Consider the following 18,328-nt stretch of genomic DNA (forward strand, 5'->3'; position numbering starts at 1 on the left):
ACAGCGGGCATTGAAGGTGTGGACTTGAGCATTTATTGCCATGGTTCCCATAATACGTGCTTGCAGCAGATGTCTGTGCCCTGAATGCGGTCCTCAGTTTCCTGGGAAACAAAATGGTGCCTCAGGATAGTGGCCTCTGGCACTGAGTGTAGCAATGGGGGAAACTCTTCCAGAAATCAGTCCACGCTTAGAGATGGAGATTGTCAAGGCCAATTGGAAAATTTCCTTTGACCCCGTCTCCTCATTTGAGCATGTCTAGGACAGGTGAACCTTTCTAGGCCTGCACAGCCCTGCTGCTTTTAGGCTTTGGGAATGAGGAGGAAAGAAATCTTCTGCTTTACCAGAAAGTGACAAATAAATGAAAAATCCTACCTGATGTAAGCCTGGTTTGAGTGACTAGTGAAATCACACAGCAGCTAGCGTAGGAAAAAACAACTCCCAGAGTAAGATGGTGAGTGGGAAGTGCCTTCCTGCGGTGTATTGTTTTTCCAGTTACAGACAGGAAACATCAAGTGTGTTTTCAAGCACAGAACGCTGGACACAGAGACGGCTCTGACAAAGCAGAAAAACACCCATGTGCAAAAAGTTTAGGTCTGTGTAGCAACATGTTTGATTTAAAACAATCCGATTTAGCAAGTATTATTTTTATGATTGGATCACATTGTCTTGTTACATTCAATATGCTGCTCCATCCCCCTTTGCTTTATTTATGAGTTTTAAAAAACTGATCAAAGATAACAGATCTCAGCAAAACCAAGTTTCTTTGGTTTACATAAATGGCTTTTTAAAAAAAAATTATTTTAAAAAATTTTTTTGTTTTTAGGGGGGTAATTAGGTTTCAATATTTATTTACTTTTTAAGTGGAGGTACCCAGGACCTTGTGCATGCTAAGCACGTGCTCTACCACTGAGCTATACCCTCCCCTGCACCGTAAATGGCTTTTGAATGGGCACCTTGGCCAGTATTCTGAGTGCTAATTGCTGAAGTTCCCTTAGGTAAAATTTTCACATCTGTGGTAAAGATGAATGTTCCAAAACACTTCAGCGTAGAAAGGGCTGAGCCTTGGACAAGTCACAGTGATGAGGGAGGTCAGGTCATTTGGACCACATATTGGGGGAAGTGGGGACAGTTGTGGGTCCCTAAAATTGAGATGGGGATTGCACAGGCCAGTGGGGGGATTTTTGTGTGAAGGAGCCACCCCAGTTTATCACATTCCCCAGTTGTGATTTGTCACTTAAAAGTAATCCTCCCTAGGTACCTCATATTCATGGATTGCAAGAATTAGTATTGTTAAAATGTGCAAACTACTGAAAGCAATCTACAGATTCAGTATAGTCCCATCATAATGGCAACTGGACCCTTTGCTTTAAATTTAGAAGCACTTTACCTGAAAAGGTATCTGCAGGCTGAAAAATACACAGAACATACTACATGAAAATGTTAACATACAGTTTAAAAAATAAGTTTACCCTGTGTTTTCTGCCTTTGAGAACACTCTGTTTACTACATTGATAAAGTTAATTTTAGAAAGAGATTCAATGCATCTTCTTAACCAGATTTTAGGGTTCACTGAAATTATTTAAATTGCCTGTAATAAGGAAAAATTATTTTCCCCCAGCTTTACTGAAGTATAATTGACAAAACTGTACATATTTAAAGTATACAATGCGATGATTTTATTTACATATACATTATAAAATGATTACTACGATCAGATTAATGAACATATCCATGACCTCCCATAGTTACCTTTTCTTGTGACAGTTATGAGAATGCTTAAGACCTACTCTCTTAGCAAATTCCAAGTCTGTATTATTAACTGTAGTTGCCATCCTGAACATCAGATCCCCAGAACTTATCCATCTTATAACTGAAGGTTGGTACCCTTTGACTAGCATCTCCCTATTTCCCCCACTCCCCAGTCCTGGTGACCACCCTTCCACTCTGTTTCTATGAGACTGTCAGTTTGAAACAAAGACAGTAAATATCCTGATTTTTGCCTTGTCATTTGGGTACGCTGAGGTCTGTGCTCTGTTGTACTTGTGTACAGACTGACAGCTGGACCAATGACTTTACAGTTGATGTTACACTTCACTTAAAGTTATGCGTCACTTGAAACCATATCAAGTATGATACTTAAAAAGGTAACTAACATACTGTTTTTAAAAATCTGATGCAGTTTAAAAAGTCAGATAACAGGAAAAGGCTTATCACAACGTACAGTGGAATCTCTCCTTATTCATCCCACTTTCCCAGTTGAGATTCTCCAGCTGAAGAGACAAGTACTTTCAAATTTGAGCTGTTTATTTTGACATTTACTCGTATCCATATTTATAGATAATATGTGTAAACTGCTATCCTTCACGTTATCAAGTTTAGGCATTATTTATTGGCTTCCTGTTATGATAAATGAGGGTTTGGGGCTCTTGTATAACCTTCCTCTCTCCTTCTGCTCCCCCATCCTTCCAGTGCAGTCATATTATAATTTGGGGATATACTATTTGATATTTACATTACTATATCCAATCAATTTTTTGTAGCTGAGCATAGTAGTGGACCATGACTATCTTGCCAAAGGACTTTTTGTTTTTTTTCTGAAGTTAATTCTTGCTTTCTTTTTACATTGACTTTCTTTTTCCTTGTGATGCTCACAGTGCTGTGGCTCATATAACTGACTCTCAAAAAAAAAAAAAAAAAAAGCCCTGGTTTATGTTGTTTGCATTTGTTTGCATTCTATCTGATTTTTCATTTCAAGTTACCAGCGTGAGGTCGGTGAACAAGGAGCTGAGACAAGATGCACACAATTGGTTCTCCTGGACCATGGAGCTATTACTAACTCTCTCACACCTGCTAAGCACCCACATTTTAAAACTAAGTTTTCCTCTTATATTTTTAAAATAATTTTGTTTCATAAGAAGACACACTTGCTCTGAACCTCCTCTTTTGAACTTGTGAATATTTTAATAGGTCTTGGGACTTCCCTCCGTGTATACTTATTCTTTCAAAGGGACATTTCAGAGTTCTGCCAGAGGTGTCCAGGGCCTTGTCCAGATCGTTGGGTCCTGGCCAGAGGAGACAAGGTGAAAGTTACATAATCCAGTGGTGGTATTTTGCTAGAGGAGGGGCAAGGCTCTTGGTGAGAGGGAATCATGGAGAAGCTATGGTGGTCTCATGCCAGGTATGTCCCTGCTAGGCTGTCAGGGTTCTTTCTGAGGCTGGCTTCTTGAGCTCATAGTCAGCTGTGGTCCTACTCCATTTCCCCAACTGGCGTGACTACCTGTGTTTGGCGCTTCAGCAATGCCTGGCACCACATGTGCCAAGCAAGGGCCGAGATGGCACATTTTGGCTGGCTGCTTGCAGAACGTGCTCAGAGAGTTGAGAGTTCGCCTCTTCTGGAAGCTGGGGCCTTGGCCTCATCTCCAGGCTCTGCTCCTCTGGTCCTGGGGAGTATTTGAGTCAGGTCAGTGTTCCGGTCTCCTGCAGAAACCAAGCCACTCCTATAGGCATCTCCCAGTTAACTGGGGCACTGCTGTGACAACTGGTATTGGAATTCTCTGTGGCAACGCCTGGGTTTTACCGGACATGCCATCACCCACGTGTGGGCTGGAAGTGTGTGCCACCACACTTCTCGCGTCTAGCACTGCTCTGAGCTTAGCACTGTTTTGCGGTCATTCTAGGGGGTCCCACAACCTTCTGGCCAAAGGGCTTTCCCTTCTCTAGTGTTGGTTCATAGGCAAGATCATGTAGCCTTCCATTCTGCAGTTTATCTCATAAAAAGGCTTCAGATTTTCTGGTTCACTAATGGTCTTCACACAACCCTCCCGCAATGTTCAGAGCTGAAACAGATTTTTTTTCTTTTTCCTTTAAAAATTTCTTTGTTTATTTCAGTGGGAATATGGTAGGATTGTTAAATGACTTGGCCTAAATCACTTTTTGGACTGCGGAGAAAAGTCTTCTTAAAAAATTACTGTGATCTGGCAACTGAGAATGCTCTGCTGATTGTTGGCTGCCCTGTGAGTTTTCTGGAAAGGGCACTGAAGTCAACAGTGGTTCTAAAGCACAGATGAGGGAAAGTTGTAAAAACACTTCGTTTCTAAAGTAAAGATGAGATAGCTGAAGGAAGGAAGATGCAATTGTCATTATTGTGTGTGCTTGATTGCATGATGTTTCTAGACTTGTGACAAACTTGTTTGTTGTGAAACTCAGAAGTGATCATTTTAAGAATTGAAGTTCAATGTGCTCTAGAAAATTGGCTTATTTTCTTTATTTCTCTGGAGCAATCAAAGTGCGGTCTATAGGTCTCAGGCTAGGGAATTCTGGGCTGGGAGGGGAGGGGCTTGTTAACAAAACACAGGATCTCACTTCAGACCTACTGAATTAGAAACTCTTGAGGTGAGACCCGGAAAATGGCATTTTTTTTTTAATTTTACTTTTTAAAATCTGCAAGGTTTTTGTTTTGTTTTGCAGAGAGAGGTAATTAGCTTTACCTATTTGTTTATTATTTTGATGAAGGTACTGGGGATTGAACCCAGGACCTTGTGCACGCTGGGCACACACTCTACCACTGAGCTATACCCTCCCCCAGAAAGTGGCATTTTTAAATCAGTGAAGCTCCCCATCCCCCCTGTTGAATCTGTGCATGCTCAAGTTTGAGAACCACTGGTCTCAGTCATTTGTTCTTATCTGGGGTTGCTATTCTCTGCAAACTTTCATTTTGTGTTTCTTTGATTTTGCTTCAGTTGCCCTCAGGTATAAAAACTGGTAAAAATTTCTCCCCTTGTTATCATTCATTTCTGCCTGCTTTGTTTTAAGCTCCAGGATAATAATTACTCAGTTTCATGAGTTGCTTTCTATTTCTGGATTTCTCACTCTGAACTTTTAATTTTTCCCACAGAGCCGAGAAAACAGAAGTCCTCAGTGAAGATCTGTTACAGGTAACAAAATAAAGACTTTCTGAAATGTTCTGTTTAAACAAACCAAAAAAAAAAAAAAAAAATCCCATAGGTGAGAACTGAAGCTTCTGGTGCTTTGTTTTTTGTTTGTTTGTCTGTTTTTTGCCTGAAACAGAATTAGCACAGTTAGCATGGTTTTGAGCCGGAAAGAAAAGCAGTTGAATCTCACATGATAAAAAGGGATCTGAGACCTTGGTGGCATGTTATGAAGTTCCGACAGGACTAGTCCCGCATTCGAGTGCCAGGTGTTGGGGTGGGGCCGGGGGCGGGGCTTGGCTGACCCCATCAGCCCACTGGCACTCCAGCCTGGTCACGGTCCCGGGTTGGCTGCTGTGATGGTGCCCTTGAGGGGACAGGCTCCAACAGCTGCAGCAGAGCTGGCTCCAACCTAGAGTTGGGATTTTTCGCTCCCTCTCGTGAACTCCAGCCTGTGGGGTCCTGGAGGACTCAGAGTCTCAGTGACAGCGACCAGATCTCTCAGAACCACCCAGGGGCCCTCGGGTGGCCTCACCTCATCAGGCCGGACTTCCCTCTCTGTAGGGGGGCGCCTTTCCCACTAGGAACCTTGGCCAGGGCCCCCCCATGCCTCCTCTCCAGAGGTCTCTCTAACTTTGGGGGTGAGAGTTCCTCCCCAAAGGGCCCAGACTCTTTATACTCTTCACTTCACCCAACCCTGCTCCATCCCCACCCGCACAGGACGCTTCTCAAAGGACAGGACCCCTTCCTTCACCCACACGTAGCCTGGGGTTTCTGTTCAGCCTGCTCACCTGTCTCCTTGCCTCTCAGCTGTGTAACCTGCCTCAGGTGTACCCCAGTGAGTCCTTGGAGACCAAAGACCTGCTCCCAGGTGACTTTTTGTCTCTTCCCATGGAGAGAAAGAGGTAGATAATTTAGAGAAACACTGCGCCCACCACCCCAGGCCGAAATAAACCTCTGAATTAGAACCACCGTCTGCAAGTAGAATATTTTAAGGCTTTTTTTTTTTTTCCTATTTTTGAAGACTTCAAGTTTTTAATCAAGGACTAGAAGGGTTTTGGAGGGGAAGGTATAGCTCAGTGGTAGAGCGTGTACTTAGTATGCACGAGGTCCTGGGTTCAATCCCAGTACAAATCAATCAGTCCATCAAATTTCCTCCCCCTCCAAAAAAAAAAAACTACAAAGGATTAGAAGGGGTTTTTTTTAAAGATTTATTAAAGAATCATAATCTTAAAAATTTTTTATTGAGGTATGGTTTATGTAGAATATTATATAAGTTTAAGAAGCAGATTCTTTAAAATAAATAAATAAATAAAAGAAGAAACAGGTTCTTAACATTATTTCTCTACTGGTCTTTATCAGATAGTTCAAGTCCATGGTCAGACCTTTAAAAATATCGTCTGGTCCAGTTGCACTAGGTTTTCCCATCAGCATTCTCCCTGCCACATCCCAGGTTAGTAACACGCGTTATCCCACTTAATCCTGGAAGCCCTAAGAGGAGGCCAGAAGGCCTTGCAGACGGGTGGAGGGTGGCAGAGATGGCGTGGGACTCGGGCAGCAAGTTCTTGTCCTTCTGCCCGGACATCCGCTGGGGCCCGAGGGCTTTGCTAGCTTCTAGGAGCTCCTACTTTTATGGCACAGATACTCCCTGTCCGCGGTCATTGTGACAGATGTCTCGCCGCTCTGACTTCTGTTGTTTTCAACCACAAACAAGGCACGTGATGGTTCAGGGTGCTGAGTCTGTGACCAGCCACCTGGATGCCCCTCCCACGTCTGCCCCGGACCAGCTTGGTGGCCTCAGGAGCTGATTTATACCCTCTCTGTGCCTCAGTTTCCACTTCTCGAAAAGGAGGGTAATTGCTGTATCCGCCCCACGGGGTGGGTAAGGGGGGCTCACAAGTGAAACGTGGTGAGCGCTGGGAACAGAGCCTGGCACGTAGTAAGTGCTAACGATTAGATATTTGTTGTCCTGGTTACCACTATCGCAAGCCACAGAGATGATTTTGTTTCTGGTGTGAAACTTCCCTTAACTTGCTCTGTGTTCTCCGGCCTCGTTTCTTGGGTCTCTGTTAGAGCAGCTCAGGAGGCTGCCTTATTATTTTGTTTGTACGGAGTTTCCCCAGGAGGCTGCGAATCCCAGGAGGGTGAGAACCGCAGATGATTTCCTGTTGTTCTTCTAATACCGTGTACAGGGATTCAGCATATACCCCTTGTTTTGACAAATATTAAGTGAACACCTTCCGTTTGTGGGCCAGGCAGTGATCTAGGCACTTGGAATAAATCAGTGAACAAAACAGGCCAAGGCCCTGTCCCTATGGACTTCCTCTTCCAGTGGAAATTGGAATCAAAATGAAATGAACTTTTGTGGGTTTTCTTCCCCCCCCCCTGCTTTTGTGGCAAATGAAGAAGGAATATTAGTTTTCCAGTTTTTAGAACTGGGTTGTTATAAGATTTGGAGCAAGTGATGTGGCTTCTGGTCCTAAACACATGTGCCTGCAGATCAGGGTCCCGGGAAGGGGCCTTGGATCTGGAGAAGGGCTGCTTGAGAAAAAGGCACAAAACCCTCTCATTGGGTAAAGGGTTTGGGGGTAAAAATGTGTTCTGCTTTGAATTTGTTGATTTTTCTTTAAAATAGAAAGCATCCCTAAGGGCCTGCTCTCATTCTTGATGAGTCATCAGAATACACATTTTTGGCATTCCTTCCTGTAAAAAGTGGCTCTCTTTGCCATAAACAGCCACATCCCAGCGCTAATATTTTGGGAAGTTGATCATGATGTGTGGGTCCCCTCAGTCGGGTTTCTCACTGCTGGTTGTCAGTTATTCTGCCTTAGAGGTTTATTATTAAAAAAGAAAAACAAAACAAAACAAAAGCAAAGACAAAAAAAACCACCCCAAGCCCAATAAGGAATAATTTTGAGCACACTGATCTTGAGTTTCAGTCGTGGGTCATTTCTTTTGACTTTCTGTCTGATGCACCGTGTGTGGAAGGCCCTACAGCCAGGTGCAGGAGAGCCTGACTGTCCCTGTGGCTTTTCCACTTGGCAGTCGCTCTGGGTCCGGGCGTAGGCTGTTCATTTGCGGTTCTGCTGGTTGGAGCTGGGGCTTTGCCGGTGCTGTAGTGTGTTAACTTTGCCACCACTCACCCCTCCCCTTTGCACACAGATTCAGCCATTAAGGGATCTAAAACCTCTAAAACCTCAGTGTAAGGGAAGTCAGGGGTTCTCAGCCAGGGGCGAGTTTGCCTTCTGAGGGGATATTTGACAACATCTGGGGGCATTTTCGGTTGTTGCACTGGAGGAGCTGGATGCCACTGGCATCTAGTGGGTAGAGACCAGAGATGATGTTGAAGATGCCAGTAATGCACAGGACAGCTGCCCACCACCCAGAATTATCCAGCCCAGTTGTCAGTAGTGAGAAGCCCTGGGGTAGGTGCATGGAAACCATCACCATTTACACCCAAGACCTGGAAAACTCGACCACAGGTTGCCCTTCCTGCCTCCATGCAGACACCACACGAGGAAGAGGCTGAGTCTGTTCGTGAACCCTGCCAACGGCTCGTTTGTCTTTGTTCTGTCAGATCGAGCGGCGCCTGGACACGGTGCGCTCCGTGTGTCACCACTCCCACAAGCGCCTGATGGCTTGCTTCCAGGGCCAGCACGGCACCGACGCCGAGAGGAGACACGTGAGTACTGGGTGGGTCCGTGTCTCTGGGAGGCTTCTCGCCCTGTATCGGTCCACTTTCCCTGAGCAGCATCAGCAGATCTGCCTGCAGATTTGTTTCTTAGATCCCCACTCACGCTCCTGATACCTGCCTGACCATAACACGCTTTTGTGCTTACATCATGGAGCCGAAAGCCCTGCTCACACTGAATTGTCTCCAGGGGCTTTTAAAGATTTGTCTTCCATCAAAGAATGGATATGTCAGTTAGGACTCCTTTGATGGCAAAAAGCTGAAAGCCTGTCTTAAATTGACTTAGAAAGTAGAATTTATTGGCTTACTGAGAAGTCCAGAAGTTGGGATGGACTTGAGGTAAGGCTCGGTCAGTCGAGCCTTTCCGTGATGTAACCAAAACCCCAGTTTTTTCCTTCTCTCCTTTTGGCTGTCTTCAGTGTCTGCTTTATCTTTCATGGTTACGAGTTGGCTACCAGCAGCTTCCGTGGGCTGCTCCACACAGGTGCACGTCCAGCAGGAGTAGAGAGCGTCTCTTCCGGTAGCTTTCTTAGTGGGGTGAGAAAACTTCTTTTTCCACACCCGTGGCAGGTAGAAATTTCTTCCCGTTGCCTTGATCTGCATGGAGTCACGTTCTCTGTTTCTGAACGTTTCCACCTCCTCAACACCCCGACCCGCACTAGCTACCAGGGGTAGGGGGTGAGGTTGGGTGAGAAGGTGGGATGTGTTGATCGACTTACACTGATCACTGCTCACCCCAGAGCATGGGCTGTGGTCCTACCTCCAGCTCATAGGCTTCACTGAGGCCAGGCTAGATCCTTAGGAGAACTTAGGGTGCTGCAGTAGACAGGAGGAAGAATGGGCCCTGGGAGAACAATCGAACGCCCACCCCGGGATACGTCTGCTCAGAGCATCCAGCCCCCCGTGTCCCACCGGCAGAGCATAGCAGTTTTGTTCATTCAGCAGTTTCGTCCTTAGTTTTACAAGTTCCTGGCTTATGAGCACACACTGCCCCTTAGAAGCCCATAAAACATTAAGGTGGGAGTTGCAGCAGCGTACAGGGAAGCTGTGACTTCCCACATTGCTTTGTTTGTCACCAGATGTCTCACGAGGAAGACCTGGTATGCAGATGACCTGTGTCACCCTTCTTTTGTATTTCCTACACGCGTTTCTGGCCATCTTGACAACAGGGTTACTCCTCCCTTGCACGATACGTAGTTTTCCCACCGCGATGTCTGTCTAAGCAGCGGAAGTTTGTAAACACCTGCGATTCCAGGAGCGTCTGCTGCAGGTCCTGTCCGTCAGAACCAGACTCGGTCTGCTGGTTCCGCCCCTGCTGCTCCCTCCCTTTCTCTTGCCACGGCTTCTGCTCTGCCTGCCCTTGTCGTGCTGTTTCCTGAGGTTCTGTCCTTCACCTCTTTATTCTCACAGTCACATTCCTTGGGCCACCCCTTCGGTTCTCATGGCTTCTAACTGTTGTGTTTATTCAGGGACTTGTAAACCGTTTTCAACCAAACAGAATACTTCCTCCCCTCGTTGTCTGTTTAAGTGTGAGTAACTAGTTCTTCCCTCTGTGTTGACTCTTAAATTCCTTCCACCCTATTATGCAAGCCAGAAACTGTAGGGTTATCTTATACTCCCTTTTATTTTATCCCCACCCTCCCATAGCTGCTGGATGAGCGAGTCCTGTGATTCCCTCTGTGAATATTTCTTGGATTCCTCACTTCCGCTCCATCTTTACCACCTTCGCCTTAATGAAGACTCGATTCCCTCTCACCTGGCCTGTCGCGGTCACCTCTTGAGCTCCATTTCCTGCCTCTAATTTCCTTCTTTTCCAGCCTTTCTTCAACCTGATCACCAGAGTTGGTTTCTTGAAATACAAATTGATCCTGTCTTCCTTCTGCCTGGAAAAAAAAAAAAAAAGTCTTAAGCTTAGCTGTGCTCAACCAGGACCAGAATTACACTCCTGGGGATATTTGGAAAAGTGTAGAGACTTTTCTGGTTGCCATCAGGTCTGGGGGACACTACTAGGTTTTGGAGGGTGGGGACCAGGATGCTGAACACTCTTCACTGCCTGGAGGGATAGCTGCACCCAAGGAAGTGTCCCATGGTGCGGGCAGTGCTCTGGTGGGGACACCGGCTGGTTCCCATCGCCTGGTTTAATGTCCAAGCTCTTTTTTTTTTTTTTAATTCAAGTATAGTTGATTTACAATATTATATTCATTTCAGGTGTACAACATCATGATCCAGTATTTTTTTTATAGATTATACTCCATTTAAAGTTATTAGAAAATATTGGCTGTCTTCTCTTTGCCGTACAAAATACCCCGAAGTCGGAGCTCTTTAGATGACGTAAACCCTTCACAATCTGCTTGCATTTCCCTCGTCAGTCTCAGTGTTGCCCACTTCCTGTTACTCATGCTATAGGCCATCATCGTCACACAGTTATGTCTTGTTGGTCCTTTTGTCTGCTTTGAGACACAGCCCAGGTATTGCATGTATTCATTAAAACACAAATGCAGTATTTATCAAACACTCACTGTGTACAAGTGCCGGAGCTGTAAAAGAGTAAGATGTGGTGTCTGCCTTAAAAGGTGCTCACAGCCTGGTGGAGGAGGCTCCCCGCCCTGAAATGGTAATTATTAAACAACATGCTAAACAGAATGTGCACAGGGTATTGTGGGAGGACCAAGAATGGGCACCAAAGGAGGAGGGGGGAGGCAGGGAGGCTTCCTGGAGGCGGTGGTGGCCGAGCTGTAAAGGAGGAAAATGAGTGGCTGGTGATGGGTATATTCCAGGCAGCAGGGGCAAAGGTGCCTCATTTCTAAGACCCAGTGCCTTAGCCTGCCTTTTCCAACCTCAAACCAAAGCCCTCAAGACAGGGCTCTGGGGATGTTTACACTCTGCACGTGGGAAGAGGAGTCACCGTGAAAACAACAGACAACAGGTGACCACGAGAGGTCGGTTGTATGCAGAAAACCACAGCAGATCTCTAGGGCTCTAAAAAACAGAGGAGGAGCTTCCCAGAGGCCCCGCCTGCAGCTCCCATGCGAGCGAAGAGGCAAGAACTGGAAGGGACCCATAGAGCTCCAGAGCTGCAAAAAGTGTATTTCTCTTAATTACTGCCCTTATCCTACATTAACTTCCCTTAGAAAGGCTGCGTAACTAAAAGGTATCACTTACCCTCTATTTTGATCCAAGCTCACTGCCCGTTTTCACGTGTCTTCCTGGGCTGGAAGTGTGAGAGCCCAGGAGACGTGAAGCCTGTTATTTATTTATTGGAAAATAACTCAAGGAGGAGGAGAGATGGGTAAATATGTTTGTTGCTACTTATTGTTAAACTTCAGTGTGCTATTTTGCATGGGCTGTCCCATTTACACGGTCAAAATCCATGATAAGAGAAGATGAAGTGAGGTCTCTCCCAGCCCTGTTCCCGGGCTCCCCATGCCCCTCTCCAGGACCGCCAGTATTAGCAGCTTCTTGTACAGCTTTCAGGAGATACTCTACATGATAGAAGCAGGGACGGGCACACCTGTATCAGGTGCAGCCCTTGAAAGCAGGAAAAGCAGGAGACATGCCTGAGGTCGGGGCGGAGCAGTTCCCCCCAAGGTGGACCCTGGGTCTCTGACGTGAGTACCCTTTCTACTGGGAAGGCAAAATTACATGGAGTCCTGTAGCAGTGAAAGCATTTTTTGTTAGCAGATTATGGTGTTACAACCAACGCACTTGCTGCTTTCCAGGCCTCTGCTGCCCACATTCTGACATAAGCCATCAGCCGGTGGTGGACAGACTCTGAACCTGGGCTCGGGCCGTCGGTGCTGAGGTCTGGCTCTGTGCCCCCTCACTGGGGTGCCTGGTCATGCATGTGAGCCCCCTGGGCTTCATGTTGCTTGACTGCACAGTTAGAACAGTAATCAGATGACCCTTACAGTCATTTCCAGCTGAAAAACAAACCTCTGATAGGAAGTGAGTGGCTTCGTGCCTAAAAAGCCTTTTTTGTTATTTAGCTAGGTTTTTCCAGATCTTTAACGAGAGCTACGACTTTATGATTACAGCCAAATGAATAGCCAGTTTCAGAAAGAGTATTCTAGCTAGAGTTTTTGAAATTGAGCACTCCATTGCATTCATTTTTCATAATAATCAGAGAGCAAGGTCTATGTCTTAGGTCCCCAGTGCCTGGGACATAGTATGCCCTTGACTTATTAGTAATTATAATAATAGCAACAACCACAGTAATAATAGCTGTGAATGTTTATTGAGTCCTTATCACGTGGGAGGTACTGGACCTTGAATATCTCCTGTAGTTGCCAGGCAGCCCTGGGACCCTCGCACTGTTATCCCTAAATTCCAGGCATGAGGAAACTGACACAGAGGTTAAGACACACGACTCGTAACCTTTAAGACCAGAACCTGAACCCAGACAGACTGTCTCTTATGTGCAGTTTGCCTGGAGGAGAAACCAGTGACTGATAATCTGAAGCAGGTAACTGAGAACAGGGTATCATTTGTAATGGGAAGAAAAACAAAAAACAAAAAACAAAACTCATTGTCTTCTTCCTTCCAGAAAAAACTCCCTCTGACAGCTCTCGCTCAGAATATGATAGAAGCATCGACTCAGCTAGAAGACTCTCTCCTGGGGTAAGAGTTGGCCGCTTTCAGAAGGAGAACCAAGCGCCCCGCGGGTCAGTGGAAGTGGACAGCTGGGTGGGGTGCGTGGCAGCCACCCGTGTGACCACAGGGACCTGAGCATGATGCCATGGCTCGTTTGCCGGGAGAACAGCTCAGGCTCTGTGGGAGGCCGCTGGGATGCAGGAGAAGCTTCCTTTTAGTGGAAGCAAGGATGGATGATGCAAAGGGCTGCTAATGAAAGTAATTGATAGGGCCAATATTTATTCCCTGGATATAAAGAACTCAGTCCCTTCCCTGTTCCAGGTGTTTACTCAGATTTATAAGCCCTGACCAGTCCCTTCCTGTCCTTAAGAGTCACTTATTTTATTTAAAAAAAAAAAAAATTGGGGGGGTATTTAGGTACTTTTATTTTTTTTAATGGAGGTGCTGGGGATTGAACCCAGGACCTCGTTGATGCTAAGCACGCGCTCTACTAAGAGCTCTCTGTGCTCCCTCCCTGCTAAGAGTCACTTATTTTAAAGGCAATCACCATAATGTCCATGGAGGTTGTCTCAAAGTAGTATCCTTTCTGAATTATCTGGATTGTTTTTTCACAATGGGCATGTATTATATTAATACTTTAAAAATCTAATAATAAAGCTGTTTGCATTGTTAAGAAGGAAGGTTTTCCCTTCCTTGTACCTGCTTCTCCACGAGGCCAGTGTCCTTTGATCCAGTCTGCCCTCTCCTGCTGTAAGACGGGCCCTCCCTTCCCAGCCAGGTATATGGCCTTTGGACTTTTCAGCCTATTTCCCGAGGTCTGCCATGCTGTGTATCCTACAATTCTCCGTGGTTCTTGGAGGAGACAGTGGTTTCCTCTCACTCTGCACCCTTCCTTTGTCTTCTCTGTGCTCCCGTACTTGGGGGCACTGGCCTTGAGAGGAGGGGATGCGCGCCTGCATGCTGGCACCCCTCCCTCCAGCCTGGATGTGTTTCCGTGTTCATACTTCCTCCTCCTGCTGCCGACACCATCGCCACCCTGGTTGGCAGAGTGCTTGCCGTGTACCAGCACTGTTCTCAGTGCTTTTCCAGTAACAGCTCATTTAACCCTCGAGCCAACCTAGGAAGATGGGGAAGTAGTATTAACATCCCCATCTTACAGATGAGGAAATTGACAAACAGGGAGGGTGAGTAAATTGCCCAAGACCGCACGGCTGGCAAACAGCCACGCCTGCATCCACACTGGGGCAGCCTGGCACTAGAGGTCACTGTTCCTGCCTGCGGCACTGTGGCCACCTCAGGCCAGCACCACACACGTTTATTTATAATTTCAAAAGGACCTCACAGAGAACTGGAGGGGGAAGGGCAGAGACAGAGCCATTAAATTCTTTGCAGGTATACTTCGTGTGCCATCAACGGTAGTACGCTCCCAGGAAGGAAGAGGAACCACGAGTTTCATGTGACGCAGCCCTTAAGTGTTAGCCCACCGGCTCACTTGCCCAGTGGCAAACCAGCACTTGCTTTAACTCTGGAGCAAACACCGCGTAGGCTGGACTCACTGGCAGACAGAAAACAATATAGTATAATGAACTTTACCTATGATTTAAAAGATTTTTCAGGGTGCTTTTGAGAATACTTGATTTCACTTGACCCAAGGACCTAATCTTTCAGTGAGTTGTCACCCCACTGTTAACCCACATCCCACACACACAAAGTATACCTCAGATAGCCTTGTTCATTTTAAAGCACAAATCTGTGGACTCGCACTCTAAATTTAGAGTAGTTTTTCATTGTGTAGCACCCTAACGTGTTCCCATCGCTTGGCGAGCCGGGCTGGCTCGTGGTGGTAATCAGGTGCCAGATTTAACGGGCGTATGTTTGTTGTCGGGCGTCTTGTTTTTTAAAGGAAGATGCTGGAGACGTGTGGGGATGCTGAGAATCAGCTGGCTCTGGAACTCTCTCAGCACGAAGTCTTTATTGAGAAGGAGATAGTGGACCCTCTGTACGGCATAGCAGAGGTGGGTGCTTGGCTGGGGAGCCAAGACTGGTGGGGGCTGGGTGGTGAGTGGTTGTTCACTTATGTCTAAAATTTTAACAATAACCAAGGGCTTTGACTTACACTTCTTTTTGGAAATAAGGAAAGTTAAGTTGAGGGTACAAAATCCTTTGCCTAAGAGAAAAAGAAAATAGTAAGTAAATATTGCACTTTCAAATGTTAAACTGAAAACCTCAAAGCTCTTCTCGTTTGGTATGTGATTTGTTCTTCTTTCTAGGTGGACATTCCCAACATCCAGAAACAGAGGAAGCAGCTCGCCAAGTTGGTGTTAGACTGGGATTCGGTCAGAGCCAGGTAAGGTGAAGCTGCCAAAAATGACCAGTAATACAGTACCGTGTCACGTCCCCCCAGCCACCCCCACCATGGACGAGAGAAGGACCACTGGGTGGACAGAATGGAAGTCCTCACACATTCACACACTGGACCACAGCCTGAGACACAGCCTACTTACAGCTGCTTTCTGTCCTCCTCCTCCCAAGCGTGGCCATGGGATGACGGTAGAACACCCTGTTCCTAGTCTAACAACAATGAAAGGAGGCAGGAAAAAAAAAAAAGAAACCTAAGGAAGTGTATTTGGGGGAGAAGGGATGGTGGCAGGCAGGTCTAAGAGTGTTGCTCTTGATTCCAACACTGGAGTGTAGGAATAAATAGATCTGTGATCTTAACAGCTTCTAAGGGTCCCACTGGGTCGAAAAAGCCCATGTGGTTGTGATTATTTTTCACAATCGAGTAATGCTGTGCTGAAAAGGTAGGAACTAAGTAAAACCAAGTAACCATCCTGGAGGGCTGATGTCAGACGGCCCGTCTGTAGGACTCGTGGCCAGGCTCCAGCCTCAGCTCCATCCTTGAGAACATCTGTGTCAATGACTCATGAGAGGAGGAGCCAAAAGGGAGGGAGGCGCCGTGGGCCCCACCCTTTCTCATACCTTATCACGAGGCCCGAGGTCACACAGCTAATGAAGGTAGAGCTGAGCTTCAGACTGGAGCCCATCAGACTCATGCTCTCTGCATGGCCAGTTTTGCTTCATTCGATTTACGGAAGCCCTGCTGTGGAGGAGTGCGTCGCATGAGGAACGTGACGGAGGGCAGAGCAGAGCATTTTAGGGGCAATTCAGGTGTCTGGAAAGCCTGATAAGTTGCTAACATGGGTTTTCATGCTACATCTATATAATATCCATGTTTAAGTTTAAAGTGTTAGAACTTTCTGCATGGGCAGTCATGTCCCTGTTTAAACAGAAGGTCGAAACACCTTGAAAACCAAATAGAAATTGTCTTAGATTCGTATTTCCCATGTACCACCCTACTATTGCTATGCTATTATTGGTGGGGGGGATCCTTTTGACTTCCTATAAAGGGAATGTAAACATTCCACATCATGTTTCAGATTTGCTATAAGTATTGTCTTTGGAATATTAATTCTTACAAGTGATTTTAATTCTTAAAGTACGTTCATGGCTACATACTAGCGACGTGACTGAAGTTCTGGCTTTCACTTGCTGAGAGTAATCAAAGGTCAGGACAGTAGGAGGTGTTATAAGGGGTCTTTAAGAGCAGCAGCTGCCTCCCAGTGGCACAGGGAACATTCTAGATCAAAGCAAGACAACAAGGAGGTCATTCATGGCAAGAATCCCAAGACTGGACACTAGAGGAAAGGCGTTTCACGGATTGATTGCCAGCAGTGGAGTCTGTGTGAGACAAGATGTGGTGTCAGTTCTGCTCAGAGCAGAAGCTACTCCCAGCACTATGGGAGTCCTGTCATGGTGGGAAGCCGATGTCGCCTTTGCCTGTTTCCATTCTCAGAGGATAAACTTGCAGGCATCCCAGGTACTGATACCTGTCCCAGGGAGAATTGGTTTTGGGGAAGGAGTCTGTCTCCATCAGGTCCTTGACTCCATAAGGTTGAGCATGTACCGCTGATTCTCAGATAATGGCCACGCCTGTGCTTTGCAGGTGGAACCAGGCTCACAAATCTTCAGGAACCAACTTCCAGGGGCTTCCATCAAAAATAGATACCCTAAAGGAAGAGATGGATGAAGCTGGAAATAAAGTAGAACAGTGCAAGGTAGGAGAATTCCTTAGTAAATATGTACTTACACCAATCTTTTGGCTTTTGCAAATGACAGATGAAAGGTCAAATACTGCCAATTTTTTAATGTTTTACATAATTCCTATTAGAATTCCCTGAATGGTATTAAAGGTGGTTTTTATTTCCTTCTTCCTTCTCTATTTTTCCAAGACTCTACATTACTTAATAATCAGAATAAAATATTATTTTAAAAAAATTCAAGTATTTAAAATAAAGAATAGGGGAATAAAAAGTAAAACTATAGAAAAACATCATACATTTACAGCAATCAAAACAGTGCACGATGGGCACAAAAATAGATTCATGGAATAGTATAGGTTTTCTAGAATGGATGCTGTTATATTTACAAGTTGAATATATAGTAAAGGGGTCATCATATATCTGTAGAGAAGGGAAGGGTTTTTTTTGAAATGTTGCTTGGACAATTGGTTTGTAATTTGAGAGAAATGCTACTTTGTATCTCATAAATTAAATTCCAGACTAGGTGGTTAAGTGAACTCACTCTCTATGCATCTATCTGTGAAGGTTGATGTTTATTCCTAACGTTATTTGAGGTGGTAAAGAAACAGGCCTGTGGTGATTCTTAGGATCATTGCCTGAGACTTTTCTTCCTCTTAAACTATTCATCATTTTCCAAAAACGGTCTCTTTGTTCTACTAGATAGCATTAAGATGACTATATTTTAGTGTATTCAGATCATGCTATAATCCACTTTCCAAGATAGCAAACCTTGGACAGTTAACTGCAGTAAAATGACTTGTTTAAAATAATATAATGGGTAAGAATTCATACCAAACTCACAAAGTCGTGCCATACCCTTTATAAAGGTAATATTCACACAAATGCTTCTGATGAAAGTCTCACACTGGCTTATTTTTGTTCGGAAGAGCTGTAGCTTGGCCATATCATTTACCCAGCAGTCTTCTTCATATCTGGTCTAACCTTGATCTTGGCCATTGGCTACTTATTGGATATAAATT

At 45.4% G+C, this 18,328-nt stretch overlaps 1 protein-coding gene across 5 annotated transcripts in view; it reads left to right on the forward strand.

Moving 5' to 3' along the window:
• ARHGAP17 (Rho GTPase activating protein 17) overlaps window positions 1-18,328 on the forward strand; it is a 77,871-nt gene that overhangs the window by 25,240 nt on the left and 34,303 nt on the right. For all 5 annotated transcript variants that reach the window (XR_012500325.1, XM_074346175.1, XM_074346176.1 and 2 more), the window contains exons 2-7: window positions 4,895-4,934; window positions 8,506-8,610; window positions 13,163-13,236; window positions 15,113-15,224; window positions 15,480-15,556; window positions 17,213-17,324. Coding sequence is in view for 4 of the 5 variants with exons in the window: in XM_074346175.1 (XP_074202276.1) it covers window positions 4,895-4,934; window positions 8,506-8,610; window positions 13,163-13,236; window positions 15,113-15,224; window positions 15,480-15,556; window positions 17,213-17,324 (520 nt within the window). In the remaining variant the exon portion in view is untranslated. The remainder of the gene's footprint in view (window positions 1-4,894; window positions 4,935-8,505; window positions 8,611-13,162; window positions 13,237-15,112; window positions 15,225-15,479; window positions 15,557-17,212; window positions 17,325-18,328) is intronic.

This window comes from Camelus bactrianus, chromosome 18, assembly GCF_048773025.1.
Source record: "Camelus bactrianus isolate YW-2024 breed Bactrian camel chromosome 18, ASM4877302v1, whole genome shotgun sequence".
Taxonomy (NCBI): Eukaryota; Metazoa; Chordata; class Mammalia; order Artiodactyla; family Camelidae; genus Camelus; species Camelus bactrianus.